This window comes from Bactrocera oleae, chromosome 3 (genome assembly GCF_042242935.1).
Source record: "Bactrocera oleae isolate idBacOlea1 chromosome 3, idBacOlea1, whole genome shotgun sequence".
In the NCBI taxonomy this organism is placed as follows: Eukaryota; Metazoa; Arthropoda; class Insecta; order Diptera; family Tephritidae; genus Bactrocera; species Bactrocera oleae.
Genome location: NC_091537.1, coordinates 58,220,312 through 58,243,597, shown reverse-complemented (window position 1 = coordinate 58,243,597; position 23,286 = coordinate 58,220,312). Strand labels below are relative to the sequence as shown.

Below are 23,286 nucleotides of genomic sequence, written 5' to 3'. Positions count from 1 at the left end.
CGAATTGTACTGTTTCATCTGGGTATGACTCCTGGACCTTGATCCTTTAGCTACAATGCACTCAGCATATTTCGCAATCGTCTCCATAGCTGATTGACGACAACCAGTTCAATAAAACCTTTTCTTCAATTTCTCCAAGGTTTCCGTAGTTCTCAAGTGCCCTTCTTTTGGACCTTTGTACTGCATGTTACTTACTTCAGGAATTCTAACCTTTTGAACAACTATAAGTACTCGGGAGGTTTGCCCATTTTCGCTATTCCATAAGCGCTGCAAGCAGCCACACACCAACTCTGCCCAATATGCTTTTACGACTGAGCTTTCTAGATTTATTTCTCCACTCGTTGTACATTGGTTCAACTCCACTTCATGCATTACACTTTCCAATTCTGGTCCTTCTTGAAAAGAGTCATCCGTTTCAGGTTTTATTTTATCCTGTTCTTGCACCAATGAGGACAAATGTGCTGATATACACCCTGCTCTTCTGACTGCGAGGACACTTATGCTGGTATATACGCTTCCTGCTCTTCTAACTGTGAGATCCCTTGTACTGGTACACACGCTTCCTCCTCTTCCAACTCCGAGGGCACTTGTGCTGGTATACTTCCCTCCTGCTCTTCCAACTGTAAGGACACTTGCGCTGGTATACAAGCTCCTTGCTCTTCCGACTCCGAGGACACTTGTATTGGTATACACGCTTCTTGCTCTTCTGAATGTGAGGACCCTTTAACTGGTTCACACGATTCCTCCTCTTCCACCTGTGAGGACACCTGCGTTGACATACGCATGTCCAGCTCTTTCGACTTTGAGGACCCTTGTTCACACACTTCCTCCTCTTCCAACTGTGAGGACAACTGCGTTGGCATACGCACGTCCAGCTCTTTCGCTGCTGACAACTGTGCTGACAAGCGCTCGAAGAACGATTTCAGCGCAGCACAAATAACCTCTACTGAACATTGAGTCACTTCCTTCTCTTGTATCTTTATTGTCTCTGCCTCTAATTCCAATTGAAAGACATATTATTAATATTTTTTGCGTCCATGGCTCTTCGTAACCGCGACTGTAATTTGGACTTTGCTTCCTTTGTTGCCAAGCCACGTTTTTGCAGCTCCTTTTTCAGTTGTGGAATCTTCAGATCGTTAAGCTTGGCCATTTTCAATCTCTCTTTGGGAGTTTATTTGACAATCCCACTTCTGACACCAATTGTAGCGGATTTCTCGATAAATCGTGTACCTTGTAACTCAATATTGAGTTCGGTCACTGGATTGTTAAATAAACTGGATCTTTAATAAAACTTCGCCTCTAGAACATTCTGGCAACAACAAACATAGCAAGACAGTATCCAATGAAAACTCTGTAACCTTACATTTAGAGAAATTTTTTATCCTTTTATTGAACAAGCTATTCGTGCTTTTTGTTCCTCTTTATTTATTTTACTACGAAAAGTAATATATTAGACCATAAAAGCCTTAACTTTATTGTAATTAAATAACTTAAAACATTCAATTTGTTATTATTGTATTATTGTTGGATTTTGGAGTCCGATATTATGTATAAATATATGTACTTGTTACCTATGTATGTATTTTTGATTTAAATGAAATATAAAGATAAAAATACATTTGATAAATACATTAACTTTGATAGATAAATACAATTTTGTCAAAGTATTTGTATACATACACCATCTATGTTTAGTTTTTCTTCTTCTCCACATAACAAATACCAATAGCTACAAGTTTCTTTGATGGATGATAATTTATGGGAAAGTACGGGAATTCAACCATTATCAGATTCGTCGAATTGACATGTCCAATTGGGTTTTTTATTTGCTCCTACTCTACTGAATATTTTACATAACTAACAGCAATTACCCAGTGCCCAGTACTAGATATTACCAGATGTCCCTCAAGTTTGGCGTAGTCATATAGATGAATGGAAGCTCACCAAAAATTGTAGCCGAAAAAATGCATAAGATTTGTTAGAGCTTAAAATAATGCTCGTGCCACGCTCTTGATCCAATATTAAAAAAAAAAGTTAATGAATTGGTAACAGTCACAACGCAACATATTAACTGTTATAAATACATATGTAGAAATAAATGTAATATAATATAAACAATACAATTTGACAAGTATACAGTAAACCACATTATACAATAAACCAGCCGTTAGCAGTATGCTTCTTTGACAATATATACATGAACGGGTTTGTACTATAAAGAATTAAACACATAGACAAGGATGACATGATGCGAGACTCTCTCATTTTCGCTGATTTTTCTGTTCCATTTTAGTTCGACAGTGGCATGATTGGCAAATGTTATAAAAAAAAAAATGTGGGTTTTGACAGCTCTCTCTCGATTCAAAGAGTCTCGCATCATTTCATCCTTGACATAGACGACAAGCGACAGGCAGCATCTGTCAAAGATTAAAATACACATGTTCTTATGGATACAGTTTGCCAACAACAATGGGTAGCTGTAGCGTTGCCATTTATATGAGAAATGTAAACTTATTCTAAGCTCTAATAAATTAATTTTATTTTACCAATAGAATCATAAAACAGCAACAATATACCATTTCTAATAACAATTGATAATTTAAAACAAACTTATCGACCTATTTTTTTGTTCAAAACACTTAAATTTCATGAAGTGAACAATGCGTACAAAAACTGTTCGATATGCCGTTGCCGTCTTCAAAATGTTAAAGAAGCTGGCTTCAAGACGACTTTTACCGACCATAAATTTCGTTGTCGTGTCGTGTCATCGTCTTTGTGTTCACAGCATAAGTAGTTTTCTCTCATTAACCCATAGAGCGCTCCTTGTTCACAAAATCACAAACATTTTATTTATTTGCTTGTAATGTTAATCATAGAATTATAGATTTAAAATAAAACTCAACAATTTAGATAACACGAAAAATTTGGCATTTTTACGTATTTATTTATTTTTTTTTAAAATAATTTCACACTAAAACAACAGAAAAATGTTTACTTTGGATTAACACAAATTTCAACTATGAAGGAAATATCAAGCAATACAAACAAATAATTGTCAAATACGCATTTTTGCATTATAGTTTTTACTGTATACTGTGGAAAGGGTTAATGCGAGAAAACTTCTTATGTATACAAAGCCGTACATGAATACATTGCCACCCTACAAGAACCGTGATCTGACCGGTAATATGACAGTCACAGCTGAAAAAATATTGTCAGCGCGCAGAACAAAGTTTCGATCATTTTCTTACGAGCCTTGTGCAAAAACTGATGTAAACAAACGTATGTGTGTGAGTTTGCATCGCTCTTTAACACATGGGTATATGGAATTGCCTCACTATATATCTATACTGCTCACTCTCATGTATATTTCTGAGTCATTTCTGACCATAAATCCATCATAGCTGAAAATTATCAGTTATATCTTTAATAATCTTCAAATCTTCAAGTCTTTAATAAGTTCAAAACTTTTAATTCAAATTTGTTATAATAATATACATATAAATATATAAAAAGGAGTGCAACAAAAATATAATTAAAAAATAAATTATGAAAAGAAATTTTCACTTAATCCCATGCTTATTCCTCTCAAAAGCCCTGCTGTACGTGTTTCTCCAGTTCAAGAATATTTCGGCCAAAATAAAAATTAAAACTAACTAAAAATATAATTTAATTTGAAACTTAATAATAACTTACGTATAATATATTTGAAAACTCCTTTTTTATTTATTAATTTTTTTAACACAAAGGGTTATTGCATAGAAGCAACCAACACTTTAGGTTTATCGCACAGAATAACAGCTACATAGGTATTTCACAATTTCTCGGAACTCCTATGGAAATGTGTGTTGTCTCTTTTCGACGTATACAAATTTTGCTTTCGGAAAAATCCTAGACACTGACAGTAATTTTACTGTTCATTTGACTGTCAGAGGTGACAGTACTAAAGCATTCAGCTATTTCATTCTTACACATGTAAGCAATATAATTCGAAGATGTCTCTGTTTAACAATAACAGTGACGGTCAGTTGATAAGTAAACTGACACGACTGACAAAAAAAAAAGTGAGTGTATTGGTGAATCCATCAGCAGTTTCTTGTAGGGTAAATAAGCATACCGTCAACGCACAGTGGTTTCGCTTGTATGGGAGCCGCGGCTATAAATACTTTTAGATGAGATAATCGCTTTGAAATTTTCACCAAAATCTATAAAATATATGATAAATATATTATAAAAAAAATTGGGCACATCGTACGGCTACATCCTATAGCTCCCATAGTAACAGTCAGTAACGGATCGATCTATTTTTTATTATTTTAAATGAAACTGGGCGTGGTTTAACTAATAATAATAATACAATATAAAAGTAAAATACGCACTTTTTAGAATATTCGCATTGATTGGTGGTACTCAAAAATGTTGTGATACAGAAAAATAAACCAACAAAATTTATAAATTATAATTAGAAAAGAAACAACAAATGTTACAAATAATTTTCATATTGTCTCATCTATAGTTGACTTTAACAGCGTTGATTTGTGGTTATAAGCTAGTTTTCGTTGGCCAGTAATAAAGGGATCAGAGCTTAAAAGCAAGGTGTTCATTAAATCTGATTTTCTAAATTTAAAGCGACGCGTAAAGTTATCCGTGTATGTTGTATTGTGAACTTTTTTATATCTATAATACTTGAATGAAAAAGATGGCGTTATTTTATTGGAAATTATACGCATATATGCAAATTTGGGCATCTACACTTAACTTTTTTATTACCTTACGACATAAGCAAATACACTGAAAAAGAAATAAATGTGGGAATCGGGTGAGAATGTAACTTAAACTTTATGAACATAATAAAAACGCACATAAAATGTATAAAATACAGGGTAAACTAAATTATGGATTTAAGAATAACTACGACACAAGTTAGTTTTTGTTAATTTTGTAACATTTAACTTCAAAGTCCATTAAATAGAATTTAAATTCGGTAACGGATTAAATGGCCTGACCACTTTAACTTCGCTTTTGTTGTGAAATGTTCACTCTGCGTGCACTTAAAAAATGAACAAGTGAACACAACTTTAATACTATTTTTAGAAAAAAAGGATTTGCCATTAAGATGGACTTTTCACATTTTTTTAACATGCATTTTGCACATTTGCTTATAGGCTAAACCACTGTGCAACGGCTGGTTTACTCTAAACTGTGATTTATATAAGTTGTCACACAAATTTGTAGTACAAAATAAATTATATATTTTCTAAAGCTTATATTGTAAATACCATAAAAATTTATATATTAAAATTCTCCAGTGTACCTATTTCTAGAAATCACCACAACGATGCAAATTAATAAATAAATCCAAATAAATTTGCTACGGTATGATGTCGTCGGATTTAAATTGCGCATCACTCAGGCATTGAGCTTGTAGCTGCTTTCGTATAGCGCCCACTTGCGTTAGGGTATGAGAATTCTGAGTAATTATACACTTCTGTACGGCTGGCACCTACAATATTATAAGTAATAAAAAATTTGTTGAACATCTATTACATTCCCATATCTCCATATTATCGTATATAATTAAAACAATATCGTTCTATCTAAAGTTGGTACACCACCTCCCACTTCTGCTTAAGACAATCTATTTTCCGTTTTCTTTGTGTTGTGCCCATTTCGGGGTAATTTAGAATTTGCTTTCTCGTTATTTTTGGCATTTCTCGAAGCAATGGCATCGACAAATTATGTTCTTCGTTCAGCATAACATCACGCCACTTCACGTTTGAATCGATTGTTTGTATGCCATAATCGCGAGATTCGCTTTTCCCACGCTCTTTGTCTATCCGCCACCGGGCGACATCACCATAGTTTTTCAAGTATCGAGACAGATGATTATCCGTTCCGTGGCGGACACTGTCAATGCACGAACTTTCGTCTTCATCTAAATAAACATACTTTACTTCAATACTATCAAAATGAGGAACTTGTGGCTTCTCATCCCCCAAATTATTTTTAATATGATGGCATGATGAATCGTCTTCTTCAGCAACGGTACCAACCAACGAACTGCTGTAATTATCTTCAGCAATATTTGGGGCAGTACTATTTAAATTAAGGATGTGAAATGAATGCACTCCTTGCTTTAAATCTGTTTCTTCAACCTGTAATAAAGAATAATTGAATAAATAATAACTAACTAAAGCGTTTAAGAATAGAAACAAATAAAAGCTCTTTCTTTTATTTTCAAACTAGAGGACTCCGTTCATGCGTTCCTCTGGCTAAAGTATACATTAATTATAAACTATTCAATACTGCAAAATTGTATTTATGAATAAAAACGAAAACGTTAGTTTCGGTGTAAGAGTAAAACCGCGGATCACTTCCAAATTTATATATAGTTTTTAACTATAAACATTTTCAAATTCAGTTTAATTCAGCTCCATTTGTATTCTACATTATGACAGTGTCATTAAAATACATGGCAAGAGGACCACTTCTCCATTAAATTTTCCAGTCAAAACGGTTGCTACAATAATATTTCCTGTAATCTTTTTGATTACCAAACGTGTAATATTACCTCTGCGAAGTGGAAGGTGAAATTCTTTGATCCAAGCACAATAGTAATAGCCTTTGGTGGTAACCGGATAAATACTGAATGCGCAGAAGGAAAGAGTAAGGACCTGATGAAGAGAGTGACTCAAGCTTGTGACGCCACTATGCCACGTAAACGTGGCACTAATCAAAGACCTACGGTGCACTGGTGGAACTAGCACATCAGCGATCTTCGCCAAGAGTGTCATAGAAAAAGAAGATTATCTCAACGTGGCTACCGACGACCTGACTCGGCAGATCTGATCGCAGAGTACAAAAAAGCTCGTCGATCCCTAAACAAAGCCATCAAAGATAGTAAGAAGAACTGCTGGAAAGAGCTCATTACTGAGGTAGAAAAGGACTTGTGAGGAAGACCTTATAAGGTAGTCATGACACACTTGAAATACTAGGCAATTCCGTCCCCGACGTGTCCTCAACTCTTACAGAAAATCGTGGCTGCACTGTTTCCCCGACAGCCCGTCTTCAACTACGTGTTAGCACAGAACGAACTGGATGATATTCCACCTGTCACGAGAGAAGAACTGATGGAAGCTTGTAACCGCGTCGACAATAATAAAGCGCCTGGATTGGACGAAATCCCTAACATCGCCTTAAAGACATCCATAAAAGCAGCGCCAGCGCTATTCCTTGACGTCTACAACTCCTGCCTGAAAGAAGGGACTTTTCCTCGAAAGTGGATATAGCAAAGACTGGTGCTACTCCCCAAAGAAAAAAAAACCCCAGAAGAACCGTCATCTTACCGTCCACTTTGCATGTTAGACACAGCGGATAAAATATTCGAACATTCATTCATCAAAGAATTGAAGCAGTCGGTCGGTCGAGCCGCTTCTAGCAGAAAACCAGTATGGTTTCCGAAAAGGACGATCAACCCTGGACGCAATCAATCTGGCTGTTAACACGGCCAAGGAGGCAATCGCAGAAATCAGGTGGAAGGGTGGTACAAAGCTGTATTGCCTGGTGGCCGCCTTAGACATCAGAAATGCCTTCAACTCCGCCAACGGGGACTGCATGATGCAAGCTCTCCGAGAAAAAAAATTCCAGAATATCTGTGTAAAATAGTGGCCAGCTACTTCATAGATAGAGTCCTAAAATACGACACGAAGAATGGTCCAAAGGAGTACGATATTATCGGAGGCGTACCCCAGAGATCAGTACTTGGTCCACTTCTATGGAATATCATGTACAATGGCCTACTCAGACTGAAACTGCCAAGAAGCGTCAAACTCGTAGCATATGCGGACGATGTAGCCGTAGGGATCAACGCGAAACACCTTGACGAGATTCGCCATATGTTTGGCATCACCTTCGAGCGAGTTAACCGATCGATGGATACAGTGAACCTCCAACTGGCTAAACAGAAGACCGAGGCTGTGCTTATTACTAGCAGAAAAGTGGTGGATACAATCATGCTAAAAGTCGGAGACCAAGAAATCACATCACAACCTTATATCCGATATCTGGGAGTGATGATTGATGTCCGACTCAATTTCAAGCAACAAGTATGACCAACAAAGCATCAGCAGTTATAGCTACTTTAGTACGACTGATGCCTACTGTTAGGTGTCCAAAGCAGAATAGGAGATTACTACTGTCATCAGTAGTCACATCAGTACTTACTCATGGAATATCCATCTGGGCAGACGCGCTGACCACCTAAGATTCATGGCGAAAAGTTGGACCAGTATATCAACTGAGTGCCTTAAGAGTAGCCAGCGCGTTCCGCACAATATTTGAGGGGGCAGTATCCGTTATTTCCGGAACTCTGCCACTTAGGGTTCTTGCTGAGGAAAGACAGAACCTTTACCATCGAAGAAGGTCAACCACACTGAGCACTGATGAACTCGGGACAAGAAAATCGCACGTTGGCAACTACAGTAGGAAGCCGCAGGGAAGGGTAAATGGACATACCTGCAGCAGCATATTTTGCGGAGCATATTTTCTTTGAATGCCCGCGATTCAATCACCAACGAGAGGAACTGTAAACGATTTTAAATGGAATAATCCAACCAGAGACAATAGTAGAAACAATGCTGTCATCAGAAACTGCCTGGAACGCCATCAGCAGATTTGCAACAGAAGTCCTCATAGACTTGCGGTCCATCGAAAAAAGAAGAGCAAAACAACTAGAAGAAGATACAACAACTAGAAGAAAGAAGAAATAACATGTTAACTATCGGAAGGAAGAGCAGTAGCTAAATCCTCTCCCCACGAAGTAATGCCAAGCGGCGGTTCCGGGGAGAATATTAGGCCGGAAGAAAGGGGAGATTTTAGTCGGTATTAACATTAGCAAGTCACCAGCCTAATGTTCAAGTCCGACATACCCAGAGCGAAACACCTAAGCCTGGCATACGCTAACACCTCTCACACTGGTTGGAAGAAGCCGCATGCGTGCGACGATCAAGAGCTGCCACCTACTAACCCAAGGTGTTATGCGACTCCCATGCCCATTGCAAGATTTGCAGCCAGGAGGTAAATTCGCCTGTAGTCTAACGGAGCCTTCCAAACATCGGGCCGCATTGGGAAGTAACTGTGGCGGATTCTTGTTTCCCTAAGCGGAACAAGGCAACAACAACAGCGAACGAACACGGACAATGATAAAAAAACAAGCAACGGTGCAGGTAAGGGTGAATCAGGGACTAAACGCAAGTTCAGCTTTCGCCAGAGGAGCGAGCGTTGTTCGAGGAGCACGCCAAGGACGACGATGATGACATGCCCTCGTGCAATGACGCTCAGCAGGCGAACTCTACCACGGCCGGTGCGAAAAAAAGCGAACCCCACGGAGAGCAGGATCAGCTGCTCGGTTACAGAGGAGTCGCAACGGGCGTCCACCTGTGTGGCTCGCAAACGCAGAAGAAAGAGGGCAGGCAGACTACCCCCCTACCACCAACTGGGTGTCCTGGAGGACAGGATGATCCCAGGAGAAAAAGCATGAGCGGTGCCAGTCTGAAATGGTACCTAAGGCACATCCGAGACGCTGGCATATATCGCAGAACCATGGTGCACTGCAAAGGTGATCTTCATACCCAAAGTAGGAAGGAAAGACTACTCATTGGCGAAATCCTTCAGGTAAATCAGTTTTACTTCCTTCCTGCTTAAGAGTATGGAAAAGATCATAGACCACGAAATACGATCGAAGATGCTGAAGGCTTCACCGCTTCATGCGAAGCAGCATGCGTACAGAGCAGGCAGATCAACAAATACTGCACTGTATCAGCTAACCTTGGAGATCCAGAGTTCGTTAGATGGGGTTGAGGTGATGCTATGCGCCTTCCTTGACATCGAAGGTGCTTTTGACAATACATCTCACTAAAGCATGTCAAGAGCACTGGAGAAAGGGAGTGTGGCAGCACCAGTATGCTAACTAAAATTCATCTTGGCACAACAAAAGGTTGCCCACAGGGTGGAGTGCTATCCCCCCTACTTTGGAGCCTAGTTGTGGACGATCTCCTTGAGCAATGGAATCCGCTGTCAGGGATACATTGTTATCTTAGCTAGGGGTAAATTCGTAGACACACTCTGCGATATCGTACAGAGGGGACTGGGGCTGGCAAAAGGATGGTGTAGTGGGGTTGGCCTAAACATCAACCCCTCTAAAACTACAATCATTCCCTTCACTCGACAGAGGTCTCGGCCAGGCCTCAGAACTTTATCCCTTGACGGCAGAGTGTTAGAGATGCCCAGCACGGTCAAGTACCTGGGCCTTACCCTGAGCTAAGAAGTTTAAAGTTACCCTTGGCAGCAAGGCGGAATGGAATGATTCCTCGCTGGACCTGCTGCTAAGGGAAAGCACTATCAAGTGGTACGAAAACGGCGGAGGGGATCGGTGCAGGGGTCGCTGGGCCAAGCACCAAACTCTTCATTCCCATGGGAAGTTTTCTAAGCCGAGGTCTATGCTATAAGTCGGTGTGCTAGAACAGCTGAACAGCCTTTCAAACAACCACCGAGTGCACCTTATTTGGGTGCCAGGCCACAGGGTTATAGCCGGGAATGAACTGGCTGACGAGTTGGCCTGCTCTGCAGCCTCCACAAAAATGCTAGGACCAGAACCATGCGTAGCGGTTGGCCCACATACCATTAAAGAGATGCTCCTTAGGGAGGAAAGGCAGGCATGTTTGTATGGGAGTATAGAAAAGTGTTGGTTTTAGGCTTTTTCAGACATTTTTTTTTAATTTTTCTCTGCTTAAGAACCATTCTCGTACTTCAAGCAATATTCTAAAAATAAAGAATTAGCGAAATCGGTTCAGCTATTCTCGAGATTTGCGCTTAGCAACACATTCAGTGCATTTTTGTATTATAGATAGTATATTCGGTCATTCGATGCTATGGCTATGATATACCTACACATTAAATACTTCTACATATACAATAAACTATTTAATACAGTGAAAATATTATTTACAAATAAAGGCGATCACGTAATTGCCGGTATAAGAATCCAAGAAGTTTAATTTAGAAATTGATTCATACAAATAGTTGTCAAAGGAAAAAATAATTAATTTTTCTTTTTTTTTAAGAATAAACAATATATGCAAATTTTTTTTTTTAATTGTTTTAATTTTCAAAATTTGAGAGGACACAGTGTGCTTAATTTTACTAAAATCGGTTCAGGTGTTTAGGAGACAACTCGGGACAAAACGTGACCCGTAATTTGTATATATGTGCATATACAAATGTTTACAAAAGCCAAACAAATGCATTCTCACCTCTCTATTAGACCGCGTATCATTCGTATGTATTCGGTCTGTATTCTGGCCCGTTGCGATTTCATTCAGACAGATATTACATAAATTGCATCTACAACTCATGCAAACGTTAAGTTTACGATGACATGCTCGGCAAACAGCTTTTTTTGCAACGCAATTACGACAAAGTACGTATATGCGTTCACATTTATGACAAACTAATACAAAACTGTTTGTATATTTTTCCATGTCACTTTCATCAATCTGAAATTTTTCACTAGATCTACAATCCGCCTTGACTGTTTCATCTGTTAAACTGTCAGTACTTGAACTCGGTTTATCACAATAAATGACATTGTCTTTAACCTTTGGTTGAACTGCTCCGCATTTTATTTGATTTGTATAAACTCGTTCTTGGCAGTTTAGACAACACCTTTCATAGCTCCTTAACGGTCCATCACACTTCGAGCAAATTTTTTCGCTCAAGTGAAAACATTCTTTTTCAGCCATATTGTTATAATGACGGCTGTCTTGTCGTGCGGAATTACTAAAGTATTGATAAACTTTATTTTTGATTACATTCCCTCTCTCATAGCCTTTTCTATTTTTTAAATTAGCATTGCCAATGGCTGCTGGGATTTCTCCTTTCTCATGTTTTTTTTTGCTTAGCATATTAGCATCATTTTCTAACTTAGCAAGGAGTTGAGCTCTCATTAGCCGATTTTGTTCCGTATTCTTTTTAATCTTGTTGAGCATGGAATAAAAAGTAATACGAACTGATTGCAACTACCAAGTGCATCAATTAATAATTTGTATACCTTTTCAGTGAGAATGTTTTCCTTCGCTAATTTTGTCTCCAAATTAATTGCATTAAGTTGCTCTTGTAAACTCCTTTAAACAAAATAATATGCAATTATAAACAGTGTATGAATGTGATGTAAATATCAGTTAACAAAACACCTTGATCAACTTAATGTATTCATGAGGATGTCCGTTACTACCCAAATTGAAAATTGAAATTGATTTTTGCAGACTCACCTTATTTTTCAGTTTTTGATCTGTTTTTTATATCCCAAGCAAAAAAAACCTATGACTTTGAACAGATTTTCTAACACAAATTTTAGCGCTTTACAAAATACTTTTTTGTCATGAAAAAAATTGCTATAAAAGTTATACGCAGTTAAAGTTATGCGTCAAATGTATTGAGCTGCAAGTGCCTTTTAAAATCTGTGTAAGACACATTAAAAACTAAACTTGGGAAACAACGGGCACCCCAGTACACATAAGATGCAGGATTTTTAAAAAATTGATAAGAATTGAGAATTGATAAAATAATAAGAATATGAATACTTATATTTTTTATACTTTTTGTTTTGTAATTTGCATAGATTCCAAATTCTACAAATGCATCTTTAAAAGTGCTTGTTAAAAATACCGGAATTACTACATATAACCTTGTTAAAGCTTCATCCTCCATACGTTCCTTTTCTCGTAAAAGTTGAACGGTACGCCGTTTTTCTTCAATTTGTTCCATTAATTCTTGTTGATACTCCTTTTTCCGTTTTGTTTCAAGCTATAATTTTTTTTTTAAGTTTTAATGTTGTAGATTAAATAAATAAAAATATAATCAAATATGTTATTATTATTATTAATACTTCAAGAACAGAGAAGAAGAGTGGAGATATGCTTAAAATAAAGGAAAGTGGACTCATCTAAACAAAGACCCATATGGGGTTTTCATTAGAGAAGTTATCGTATTTCCAACTTGGAAATTTGGAATAGTACATTTTATATATAAAAAGTTTTAGAATATAGTTTCATAGTATATAAGGAAATGGACTGAGGGGTCATAATCCGATCGGATTGACGGACTATTTAATTACTACATACCTATATATCACTATTATTATGCTGTACTTTATTTCGATTATTGGTCTATTCAAAAGTAAGAATATTTCAGTAACTAAAAACACATACACACCTCTACATGTTCATTACGGTCGATGTAAATCTCTTCATTTGAAGATAACACTGTATGACTTAAATCCCGAAGCAATTTGTGACGAGTTGTATTAGGTCGTGAATTTATATATGCCGTAGGTTGATAGTTAGGATTCGTTACTATAATTTCTAAATCAGTCTTGTAGTTAGATAGTGTTGGAGTTTTCAAAGGCAAATTGGCAGCAGGTCCGGAACGAGTTTTATTCAAAGATGGGTCCAGGTGATTACTTGGAATGAAGACTGGCGTAACAACACGTGTTTGTTTCTGAGATGTTTGTAACATCTCCTTAATTTTTTTAAAAAAAGAAAGTACAATATACGTATATATAGATGTATCTTGAGATAAATACATTATATTTTTATGAAACTAGCAAGATCGGGCCACGCGGTGCTGTGGCTATGATATACATAAATACTATTATAATAAACTATTCAATACAGTGAACTTATTTACGAATAAAGGCGAAAACGTTATTGCAAGAATAAAAATCCAAGGGATTATACTTAATAAGTTTAATTTTCGAAAATTATTCATACAAATATTTGTCAATTGAAAAAAATAATGAATGAGAAATATAAATTTTTAACTATGAATTGTTTCACTTTTAATATAATTGAGATATTAACTATCCTACCATTTAAGTTGAATCAAACTGGTCACAGTGTGGTAAATTTTACTAAAACCGGTTCACTAGTTTAGGGGATAACCCCGGAGAAAACGTGATACGTAATTTTTATATACATACACTGTGTTGGAAAAAATAATAGGGACAAAGGGAGATGTTTCAAATTTTTAATTATATGTATAAACGATATGCACTAAAAAAATTCAAATATTATCGTTCAATTAGATAATTAATTAAGATTTCAGTAGTTATTAAAGGTTTATTTGAGTTTACAAAGTGAAGACGGAAACATTTTGTATTTCAGCCTGGAAATAAAAAATAGGGACAAACATTAATTCATTTTTTGTTTTGTTATTTTATTTAATTATTACTTTTCTTCCATTCACATATATCTTGTTGATACACCTTTAGCTGACAAGGTTAGTGCAAGTCGTGGCCGGTATTGAATACCATGCTTCTTGGGTTTTTCTCCATAATTCGTGCTTATTTTTCCATTTTTGTCCACCAACTGTTTTCTTCTGCACTTCCCATAGATGTTCTATAGGATTGAGATCTGGCGACTGGGAGGGCCATTCCATAACGTCAACTTTATTACGCTGAAACCACGATTTTACCACTTTCGAACAATATTTCGGGTCGTTGTCATGCATAAACTCCCATTTTAGTGGCATGTGCTCCTCCGCATATAGCAACATTACAGTATTAAGGATGTTGAGAGAATCTGTTGAACACATTTCGTCTTGTATCCAATAAATCGCCCCAACTCCAGCCGCCAAAAAAATTCCCATAACATTATTGAGCCGCCTCCGTGTTTAAATGTTTTGCGTGTATCTCTGGGGTCAAATTCCGCATTTCGAGGTCATCGGATCTAAATAAATTAACTTTTGTTTCATCCGACCACAGGTTATTCCAATATCCACGAAGCATGTGTCTCTGAGCAAATTTAATTCTCTTTTTTACATTTTGTTTGCTTAAAAACGGAACTTTTCTTGCACTTATTCCAATTAGACCAGCTTCCCAAAATCAGCATTCCATTATGTCCGCTATTTCACAAATAGTTTTTGCCGATTTTCTTAATTTAATAATGGTTTTCTTTTCGTTCTTTATAAAAATATTTATTTGTTATGTAATATAGTTAATTTCAACAAAACAATAAATATGCTCTTAATTTCAGAAAGTTTCGTTGGAATCTTTACAATTTTTCTGTGCAAACTAGTAAATAACTAAATTTGTCTCTATCTTTTTTTCAAGCCCTTACGTAGCACATGCACCTAAAATCATAATAACTTTTTGTCGCAATGCAAAGACTATTACAGTATAACTGATGTCTAATTAAAGTACTGTTTGATTTGCTTTTAATGTCCCTATTATTTTTCCAATACTGTAAATACATATATACATACATATGTACATACATTAGAATGGCCCAAAACAAAACTTTTAAATTTTTTCTTTAGATACCGTGAAAATATCGTCCGAAATTACGAAAAAAAATGTTAGTAAATTTTGAGGCCTTCTTGGCGCAGTTTGATTTTCCATATAAACAACACAGGAACATTTTCATATATATATTTTAATGTTTAACGCATTTGAACAAATTATTATACAGTGAAAATGAAAATTTATAAACTTTTGTTTGGCCCACCCTAATATATACAGTGTGTTAAAAAAATAACGGCTCGAAGTGTAGGTATCGTGTTTTGAGAAAAATATTATAATTATAGAAAATACGTTGTTTTTTTAGCTGACGTTAATTCAATTCTTGCTCAAATCTCCCGCGTTGTCTGTTATAGCCTGATGACAACTTGCAAATAATTTTACGCATATTCCACAGGAAACGATCTCCAGGTATGTTGGAGTAGCCGAATGACATCTTTTGTTGACGTTAATTGTTTTCTTGATATTTGGCATTTAAGCCGACAATTCTCTATTGGATTAGCGTCTGGTGACTGTGATGACCCATCTAAAGTAACAATATGGTTTTCTTATTTCCATTTGAATACAGAGTCTGCTCTTATGTTTGGAATCATTGTCTTCTTGCAGTATGTTTGCATTTAAACATTTCAGCTAACCCTTTTTATACAATTTTATCATTCTAACGGCGTTCAGGTTTTCTGTAAAGCACCTCCAAACCCCAAATCCATAAGCAAAGAAACATTCATAAACATGCACCTTTTGAGGGTGCTTAAGACTCCTTTGAATAAATGTTTGTCCTTTTCTTAGCCAAATACGTCACAGTACTGCTGTAATGTCAGGTCTCTGAAGTCTGTCGTATTGTATTTAGAGACACATATATCTAATCCCTTTATAGCTTGATGACAACTTGCCCTTAGACTGAACAGTGGTTTCTTCTTAAACAAGAGAACAATCACTTTGTCCTCACTTTTAGATGTCACTCCCTCTTCCTGGCTTGTCATCTTCGTTTCTAGTTTTTATATAATGATCTGACCACCTCTTCACAAATGTACAACTTGTATTTAAATAGTTTGCAGTTCTTTTAGTAGTCTATTTGGGACCTTTAGGATGCTTCGTTAGAAATGCTGCTTCAAAAGTTTCTTGACACATTAAGAAAATCGAAAAAAACTGACCGAACTGTACGTGTGAATGGTCGCATTTGAACACGTGTTAATTTGCAAAAAAAAAAAAAAAAAATTAAAAACAGTTTTCCGTAAATTGATCGCGATAAGAAAAATAGTAATTTTTTGAACGAACTGTATAACATATACATATAAATTTGTTTGTTATAATACATTTTTTTATACTTAATTACTTGATGTTTTATAAAATTTTGTTGATTTTCGCGCTGCTGATTTCGCAAAGTTTCTTGTCGTTTCTGATACTCGTTCGTATATCCAGGAAAGTATGAGTAAAATGAATCGGAAACCCATTGATCCATTTCGTCCTATAAAATAAATGTATTATTTATTAGCTAAGTAAGTGCAAAGAACGCATAGAAAATACACAGTACTTAACCATTACTAGAAAACTAGAGTGCATGTTGTAAGTTGTCCTTTTTTTAAACGCAACAAATTCTTCATACCAATTTGTAAGAAACATACAACGTTTTTAGTGAGGTAGATAACAAACGATTGTCATGGCATTATATATGTATATGGTATACATATGTATGTATTCCAAAAAAGGTTAGAGCTTTACAAGTCAATCGAGTATACGAAAAACAATGTTCTTTCAACTTCAAATTTTTCAATTTTTTTATGGTATATACACTGGCGGCAGAAATAATAGGAACAACGATTTTTCTTTGCTTATATTTGTAACGTACCAACATTTAGTCATATTAAATATCACGTTTTTGGATTAGTCCATGATATTTGATATTTCCTTGATACTTTACCTTTCTTTTATAGTTTTACCATAATTTTCCATTCAAAAAATTTTGCGGCTTATTTTTTATTTGTCATCTTATCATTTTCAAATTATAAACCCAAGATTTCTTTTAAATTATTTATCATTAATGTATATATAAAAATAACAAAACTTTGTTCACATGTTTTGATTCGAAATTTTACTTTTTGAAATTTACGGTGAGGTGTAAACTTAAACAAAATAGCATTTACGGCGTAAATTTTAAAAGTTCGAATGATCAATGTACAAAACCTTACTCCAAAAGGTTTGTAACGTGAGAGTTTTAATTTGAATCTCATTTTATTTGTTCATTGTTCTTCCTCCGCGCTCTCCCAAAAACTGTCATTCCGATGCTTTATACGAAATCATATGGGAAACAATTAATTTTTTCATTTGTTTTGATTCTCCTTCTTCATAATATGAAACGTGAAGATATTAAATTGTTTTTTTCAAAAATACGAATTCGTTGTTTCTAATTTTTGCGTGTTACAAATACTGAAATAATGCCGAAAGCCAGCTGTACATTGTGTCGAAAATCGGTTAAAAAGTTTAATATAAATAAATAAATTTGAAATTTAATTCGAAAAAACCAATAAAATGCATTATCATGCATTTTCAAAATCTAATTTCTTAACAACGTGTATGTTGGATACATACATATGTATTTGAAATAATTCATTGCATACTTCAGATACCAAGGTATGGGTCTTTTACAACTGGTTTGATGCATTAGTATTTGGTGTACCCATATTTTGTATGTATTTTTGTATACATTGTAATTTATGTGTTTTGTTCGATAGGCAATGATTTTCACATTTTTATGAGCCAATAATAAACTCAAATATTTGTATATGAGCCGTCCGAGTAAAAAAGTCTGCTCTTTAAAAAAGGAAATCGCAGGAAAATAAGAGCAGAAGAAAGTTCGGTTTCATAAAATTTTTATTTTTAGGTGTGCAGTGATTTAATAAACTAAATTCTACTCTCATAACATGTTTGCATTACACTCCTTCAAAAGATATGGTATGTATGTAGATTTGATCAGTGGCTCACAAAATAGACGTTTGATACCTAAACAGCTATCTTACTATTGTATTTAACCTTTTTTGCGTTACTATGGTGTGGTTCTTACGAAACCTATCAAGATGATTCTTAAAAATTTGTATATACCTAGTAGTAGTTATTTACCAATACAAGATAGTCCAAGTAGGCAGTACATTAATTAATTTTCGTTTGCATATTTATTCCAGTGAATACATAAGTGATTGTTCATTCTACAGTAGTTGGCCTTAAATTAGTACTGTGTTTTAATTTAAAAATTTTTTAATTTGTTTAATTTTCATCTAATATGACCAGTCTCATCAAATCTAAGTTTTTGAGCCATTGCATAGCTTCTATCCCGGGATTTGAGCGTGGGAACTGAATCCGTAACGGAAATAAACCTAACACGATCAAAGTATGCGCAAGATGTTTGCATACTTTAGGCGTATCTCAAGCGGAACAAATGAATTGAAGAGACAGCAGGGTGATTCAAATAATATTAATATTTGAGATAAACGTTTTTTAATGCCAAATAAAAATATGGAATTTAATAAAAATAAATTATTCAATATTTGGAGTCATAATATTAGTAACATTATTATTAATTTGGTAAGTAGCTACCCCACCTTTTGGAACAGTATCTCGTTTGACTAAAACAATACAATTGAAATAAGGTATTTCAATCGGATTATCATAGTAAAAAATTTTCACTTATCTTGGCTGGCGATTTCAACATCCTCTTCGCTGATAAAATATCAGAGCGGTTGATAACTTTTTTTTCGGAAAAATTGCACTTGAAAATGAATAACGATCCACAAGAATCCCCAACAAAATATGAGACCACCATTGACGCGGTATTTTCAAGATATTTACAGAATATCAGGTTTCAAACTTATGTTTCTTATTTCAGTTATCATTAACCTATAGTTTCAATGATTAAAGTTCCGGAATAACCTACATGTATTGTAAGATAATAAAAATATTTTTAACAATATTAACTTCTCATTTATTCAATAAAAGAAAAAAATGTGTTTTCTTATCGATCACCACGCTCAAAAAGTTTAACTTGAATTAATATCAAAGAAAAAACTTGAATTAATATCAATAAAAAAAAAGTCTGCATAAAAAATAAATAAATAATTATAATTAGATAAGTTGACAAAAAATACTTTGCAATAGCTTTTTCGCGGCAGTTCCCGAGTGTCACACGTACTTTTTTTTAACTAAAAAAGGAAATAGCTAAGGGCCAGCACGGACTGCAACACGAGGGGTAAGTCTCTTCACGAATTTATTATTAATAGCAAAAGTATAATATTAAAAAGGTGGGTTGTGAACCCACATTCGTCACTATTACACGAAAAGTGATTCTTGAGATCACTTTGGGTAACGTGCTTATGACTTAACTGATCTCACAATGGAGGGTGTCACTATAAAGCATTGCAGACTTCGATAGGACTTGAATTATCGAAACTGCAAAGGCTTGCCTGCATTTGCATCATGCTGAAACTCTCATAGTAATCAATCAAACAGCAAAAAAAACTATGCTACACAAGACAGCAGAAGAATATGGAAAAGGGAAGGTAATATTGTCTCAACAAATGAAGAACTTAGGTGAAGAGACATCACTGGCCCTTTCTCCCAAAAAAGAAGTTTAACGTTACTCTCGGCAGTAAGAGGGAATAGAGTAATTCCAAGTTTGACCTAATACTGACGGTGAGCACTATTCAGTGGTACACTCACGGCTCGAAAATATCGGAAGGCGTCACTGGACCACGTACCAAACTGTCACGAATCATAAAGGGGTAGCTAGGATCGAACTTACCCGATCTGCCCCTATTTGTAGGATGGGGAGACCGGAACCTAGCATCGCGGTGGGTTCCAATACCATAAAGTAGCTGCTCCACAAGGAGAATAGTGGGCAGAGAAAGATATTGGCATCAAAATATAGGGTGGTTAAAACCTCACAAGGTTCAAAAGTATTATAAATCTCCCCAGCGACGAATTGTGTCATTTTATACCCTTAAATTTGGTAAAAATGGGTTCGGTTTTTTGGTTATGCATACAATTTTTACCATTTATGATTTGAACAAAATGTCAGATTTGCCAAATGGCCATCATGGCTCCGTTTGCATATCTCCACCCGTTTACGTCAATTTTCGATGAATCGGTGCATCATTTCGGCTGGAATTTAGGCTATAGTGCGCTGAATATTATCTGAGATCCTCGAGCGTTGTTGGTTGATTGCCGTAAACTTTTGATTTAACATACCGTCAGAGAAAATAATTTACTTAAATTCTGAATCATGATCTTGGCGAGAAATTAACGAGTTGCCAAACTTTGCACGGAATGTGTTTATGTTTAGACATGAAACATAAGGCCGTCTTGTTGGAAATAGAGACAGTCCGCGTAGATTTAATCAAATTTCTGGAAAAAAGTCGGTCAACATCTATTGATGGTAACGGCATTTTTTGCCTCACTTCGAAACAAATTTTGGGGATGCAATCCACACGAGGATTTGACTTACCCCAATAGCGACAATTTTATTTTTTGACGAAACCATTAAGCCCTCCATCTGAAACGACCATGTTTTGCGCGAAGAGCTCTTACAATAGCTACCGGAGAACGTGAATTTGCGTAAAAATTTGGTAGACGAATAGTAATCACATCGCCTCAATAGCGCCCAGCAGGATTCTGAAATTTAACAGAGTGCTTGGCATTTGTGAGTCCGATAATTAATAAGCATCCACACAAAATTTAAAAAAAAAATATTTTTTGTTATTTCCCAAGTTACTATAAAGGAGTCCTCTACTGCTGCAGTTATTGTGGTTTTCACAGTGGTTGCAAAAAAAATATTATTAATTTGTAGGGTATTGCCTACACAATGACCTCAGATGTGTCATAAATAATCAAGATTTCGCTAAGGTATTTTGTAAAGAGAAAATACGGATAGAAAGGAAACTGCAACTGAACTCAATAGCTACAGCGTCACTAAAGTAACCTTTCCTATTATAAAGTAAAAGTACCCTTTCTTTTTATGGTTTCAATAATCTGATATGCTCCACTCCACGCATACCACAATTTTCCAAAAATGTCGCATAAATTATATTATCTCTATTTAAATGAGATAAGCCTCCCCTACACATACACGCCAGTCTACTCGGCAAGAACTGGCGCACCCTAGTATAACCCACTACAATACACCACACTCATACATCACCACACGGGACAACTCAACATACCACAGCATCGCGCCCTTCAGCAAACAAATAGGATGGTCTCCGCAGCAGATACACCACATTCGAAATAATTCCGATCTCTTTGCGCAACGTAAATGTATGAAATCGCTATCTCCGCTACCAACCGTCAAAACTTTCTGAGTTTAAAATCGTAGTATTAATTTTTATCAAAAAAGTGTTAAACCAATAAAAAACTTGTGAAACATTCAATAAAAAAAAATAAAGAATATTTCAATTTAAACCTTAAAAAGGCGTTTGTGAAAGAAACGGGAAGTAATAATGTCAATGTTGAGTGCTAACATTATAGCATAATTATTCATGGTCCTTCGAGCCGGATTGAGAGGCACTATGGAGTGAAAAAACATTTAAAAAAAAATAAAAAATTTAGTTACATATACACAGTGCGGTGACCAAATACGAACCAAACAAAATAAACATAAACATACATACCTATATAACTTATCGAAAAGGTTGAAGTGCTGTGACAAAAATAAGTGCGGTGAAAATAACAAATACATAAATATACAGTGCAAAATTTGCTAAACATCTTAAACAAATAAAAAACAACACAATCGGGCGCGAAACCAAAAGACAAAAGCAATTAACGGGCGCGAAACTTAAAAACACAGTATACACAATAACATAAATAAAAACAAAGCAAACGGGCGCAAATTTATTCACAAAAATACAAACAACAAACACGCATAAGGAGCTAGCCAGCTGGATGCCGAAGAGGACAGACACTGGGACAAACGCACAAGCACGTATACTTGTATATACAGATCAAAGTGAGCGTATTTATTTCACTTATTATTTTATATACTAATATAAAAAAAGATTACCAAACTGGTGTAGATCACGGTAAAAATCGAAATACCGCTGACATTAAAATCAGTTTGGTACAATATATATATCCAAATAAATATTATGTAAATAATTGATGTATGCCTATAAGCTTACCTTTGTGTTTTCAAACACACATATTTCACAAACACAAAAAACAAAAACAGAATTCAAGTATTTACTTGCAATATTTTCCGGCAATACCCCTTATTTTTAACAAAAACAGTAAGCAGGATTGCCTAAAATAAGTAAGCAAAGGCACAAACATATAACAAAAATTTAAAAACAAAGAAAGAGAAACAATATAAATACAAACGACATATTAATATATTTTCAAAAACCAAGTACATATTTACATCCATATATGTGCATGCGGAGAATACCTGCACATTATCAATTCCTTTTTCGCGCTCTCTTTCTATTGCAAAATATAGAAGCCCAGTTTATACATACATACGGCATACAACCTATATTTTTATACCATACTCAACATTGGGTAATATTAATTTATTAAAATTTTAAACATTCACTAAAAAGTGATTTTCAAATTGCGAATGAATAAACAAAGTAAAATAAAATTTCCTTAATTTTATTTTTTATTAAAACGCAAACAAAAAAGAAACCAAACAAACTCTTAAAAAAAAATATATATATAAATACATAAAATATTAACAAGAACTAAAGTACATACGCACACTATTCAAGCAAAACCTCTTGTTAAAACACAAGCAAGCAGGATTGCGAACCACACAAAAACGCATTGATCTCTCTAACGAGCTCTCAATTGCACACAAACAAAAATAATATTTAAATATACACATATTAAAACATATACAATTATAGTTGTACATATTTTCAAAGTCCACATTGGCATACACCCCGCAATAC

General features: G+C 35.2%; 1 protein-coding gene across 6 annotated transcripts in view; it reads right to left on the bottom strand.

Annotated features, from left to right (window-relative positions):
* Window positions 1-1,359: 1,359 nt before the first annotated feature.
* Window positions 1,360-23,286, bottom strand: part of LOC106622678 (uncharacterized) — a 95,833-nt gene continuing 73,906 nt past the window's right edge. For 2 of the 6 annotated variants that reach the window (XM_070106672.1, XM_070106670.1), the window contains exons 3-9: window positions 16,686-16,817; window positions 13,270-13,575; window positions 12,743-12,861; window positions 12,107-12,179; window positions 11,310-12,032; window positions 5,616-6,155; window positions 1,360-5,503 (exon numbers count right to left, since the gene is read on the bottom strand). In XM_070106672.1, the coding sequence (XP_069962773.1) occupies window positions 5,372-5,503; window positions 5,616-6,155; window positions 11,310-12,032; window positions 12,107-12,179; window positions 12,743-12,861; window positions 13,270-13,575; window positions 16,686-16,811 (2,019 nt within the window). In that variant the 5' untranslated portion in view covers window positions 16,812-16,817 and the 3' untranslated portion in view covers window positions 1,360-5,371. Of the gene's footprint in view, window positions 5,504-5,615; window positions 6,156-11,309; window positions 12,033-12,106; window positions 12,180-12,742; window positions 12,862-13,269; window positions 13,576-16,685; window positions 16,818-20,843; window positions 21,011-23,286 lie in introns of all 6 variants that reach the window. The other 4 variants (XR_011395370.1, XR_011395369.1, XM_070106671.1 and 1 more) reach the window with 4 other exon arrangements.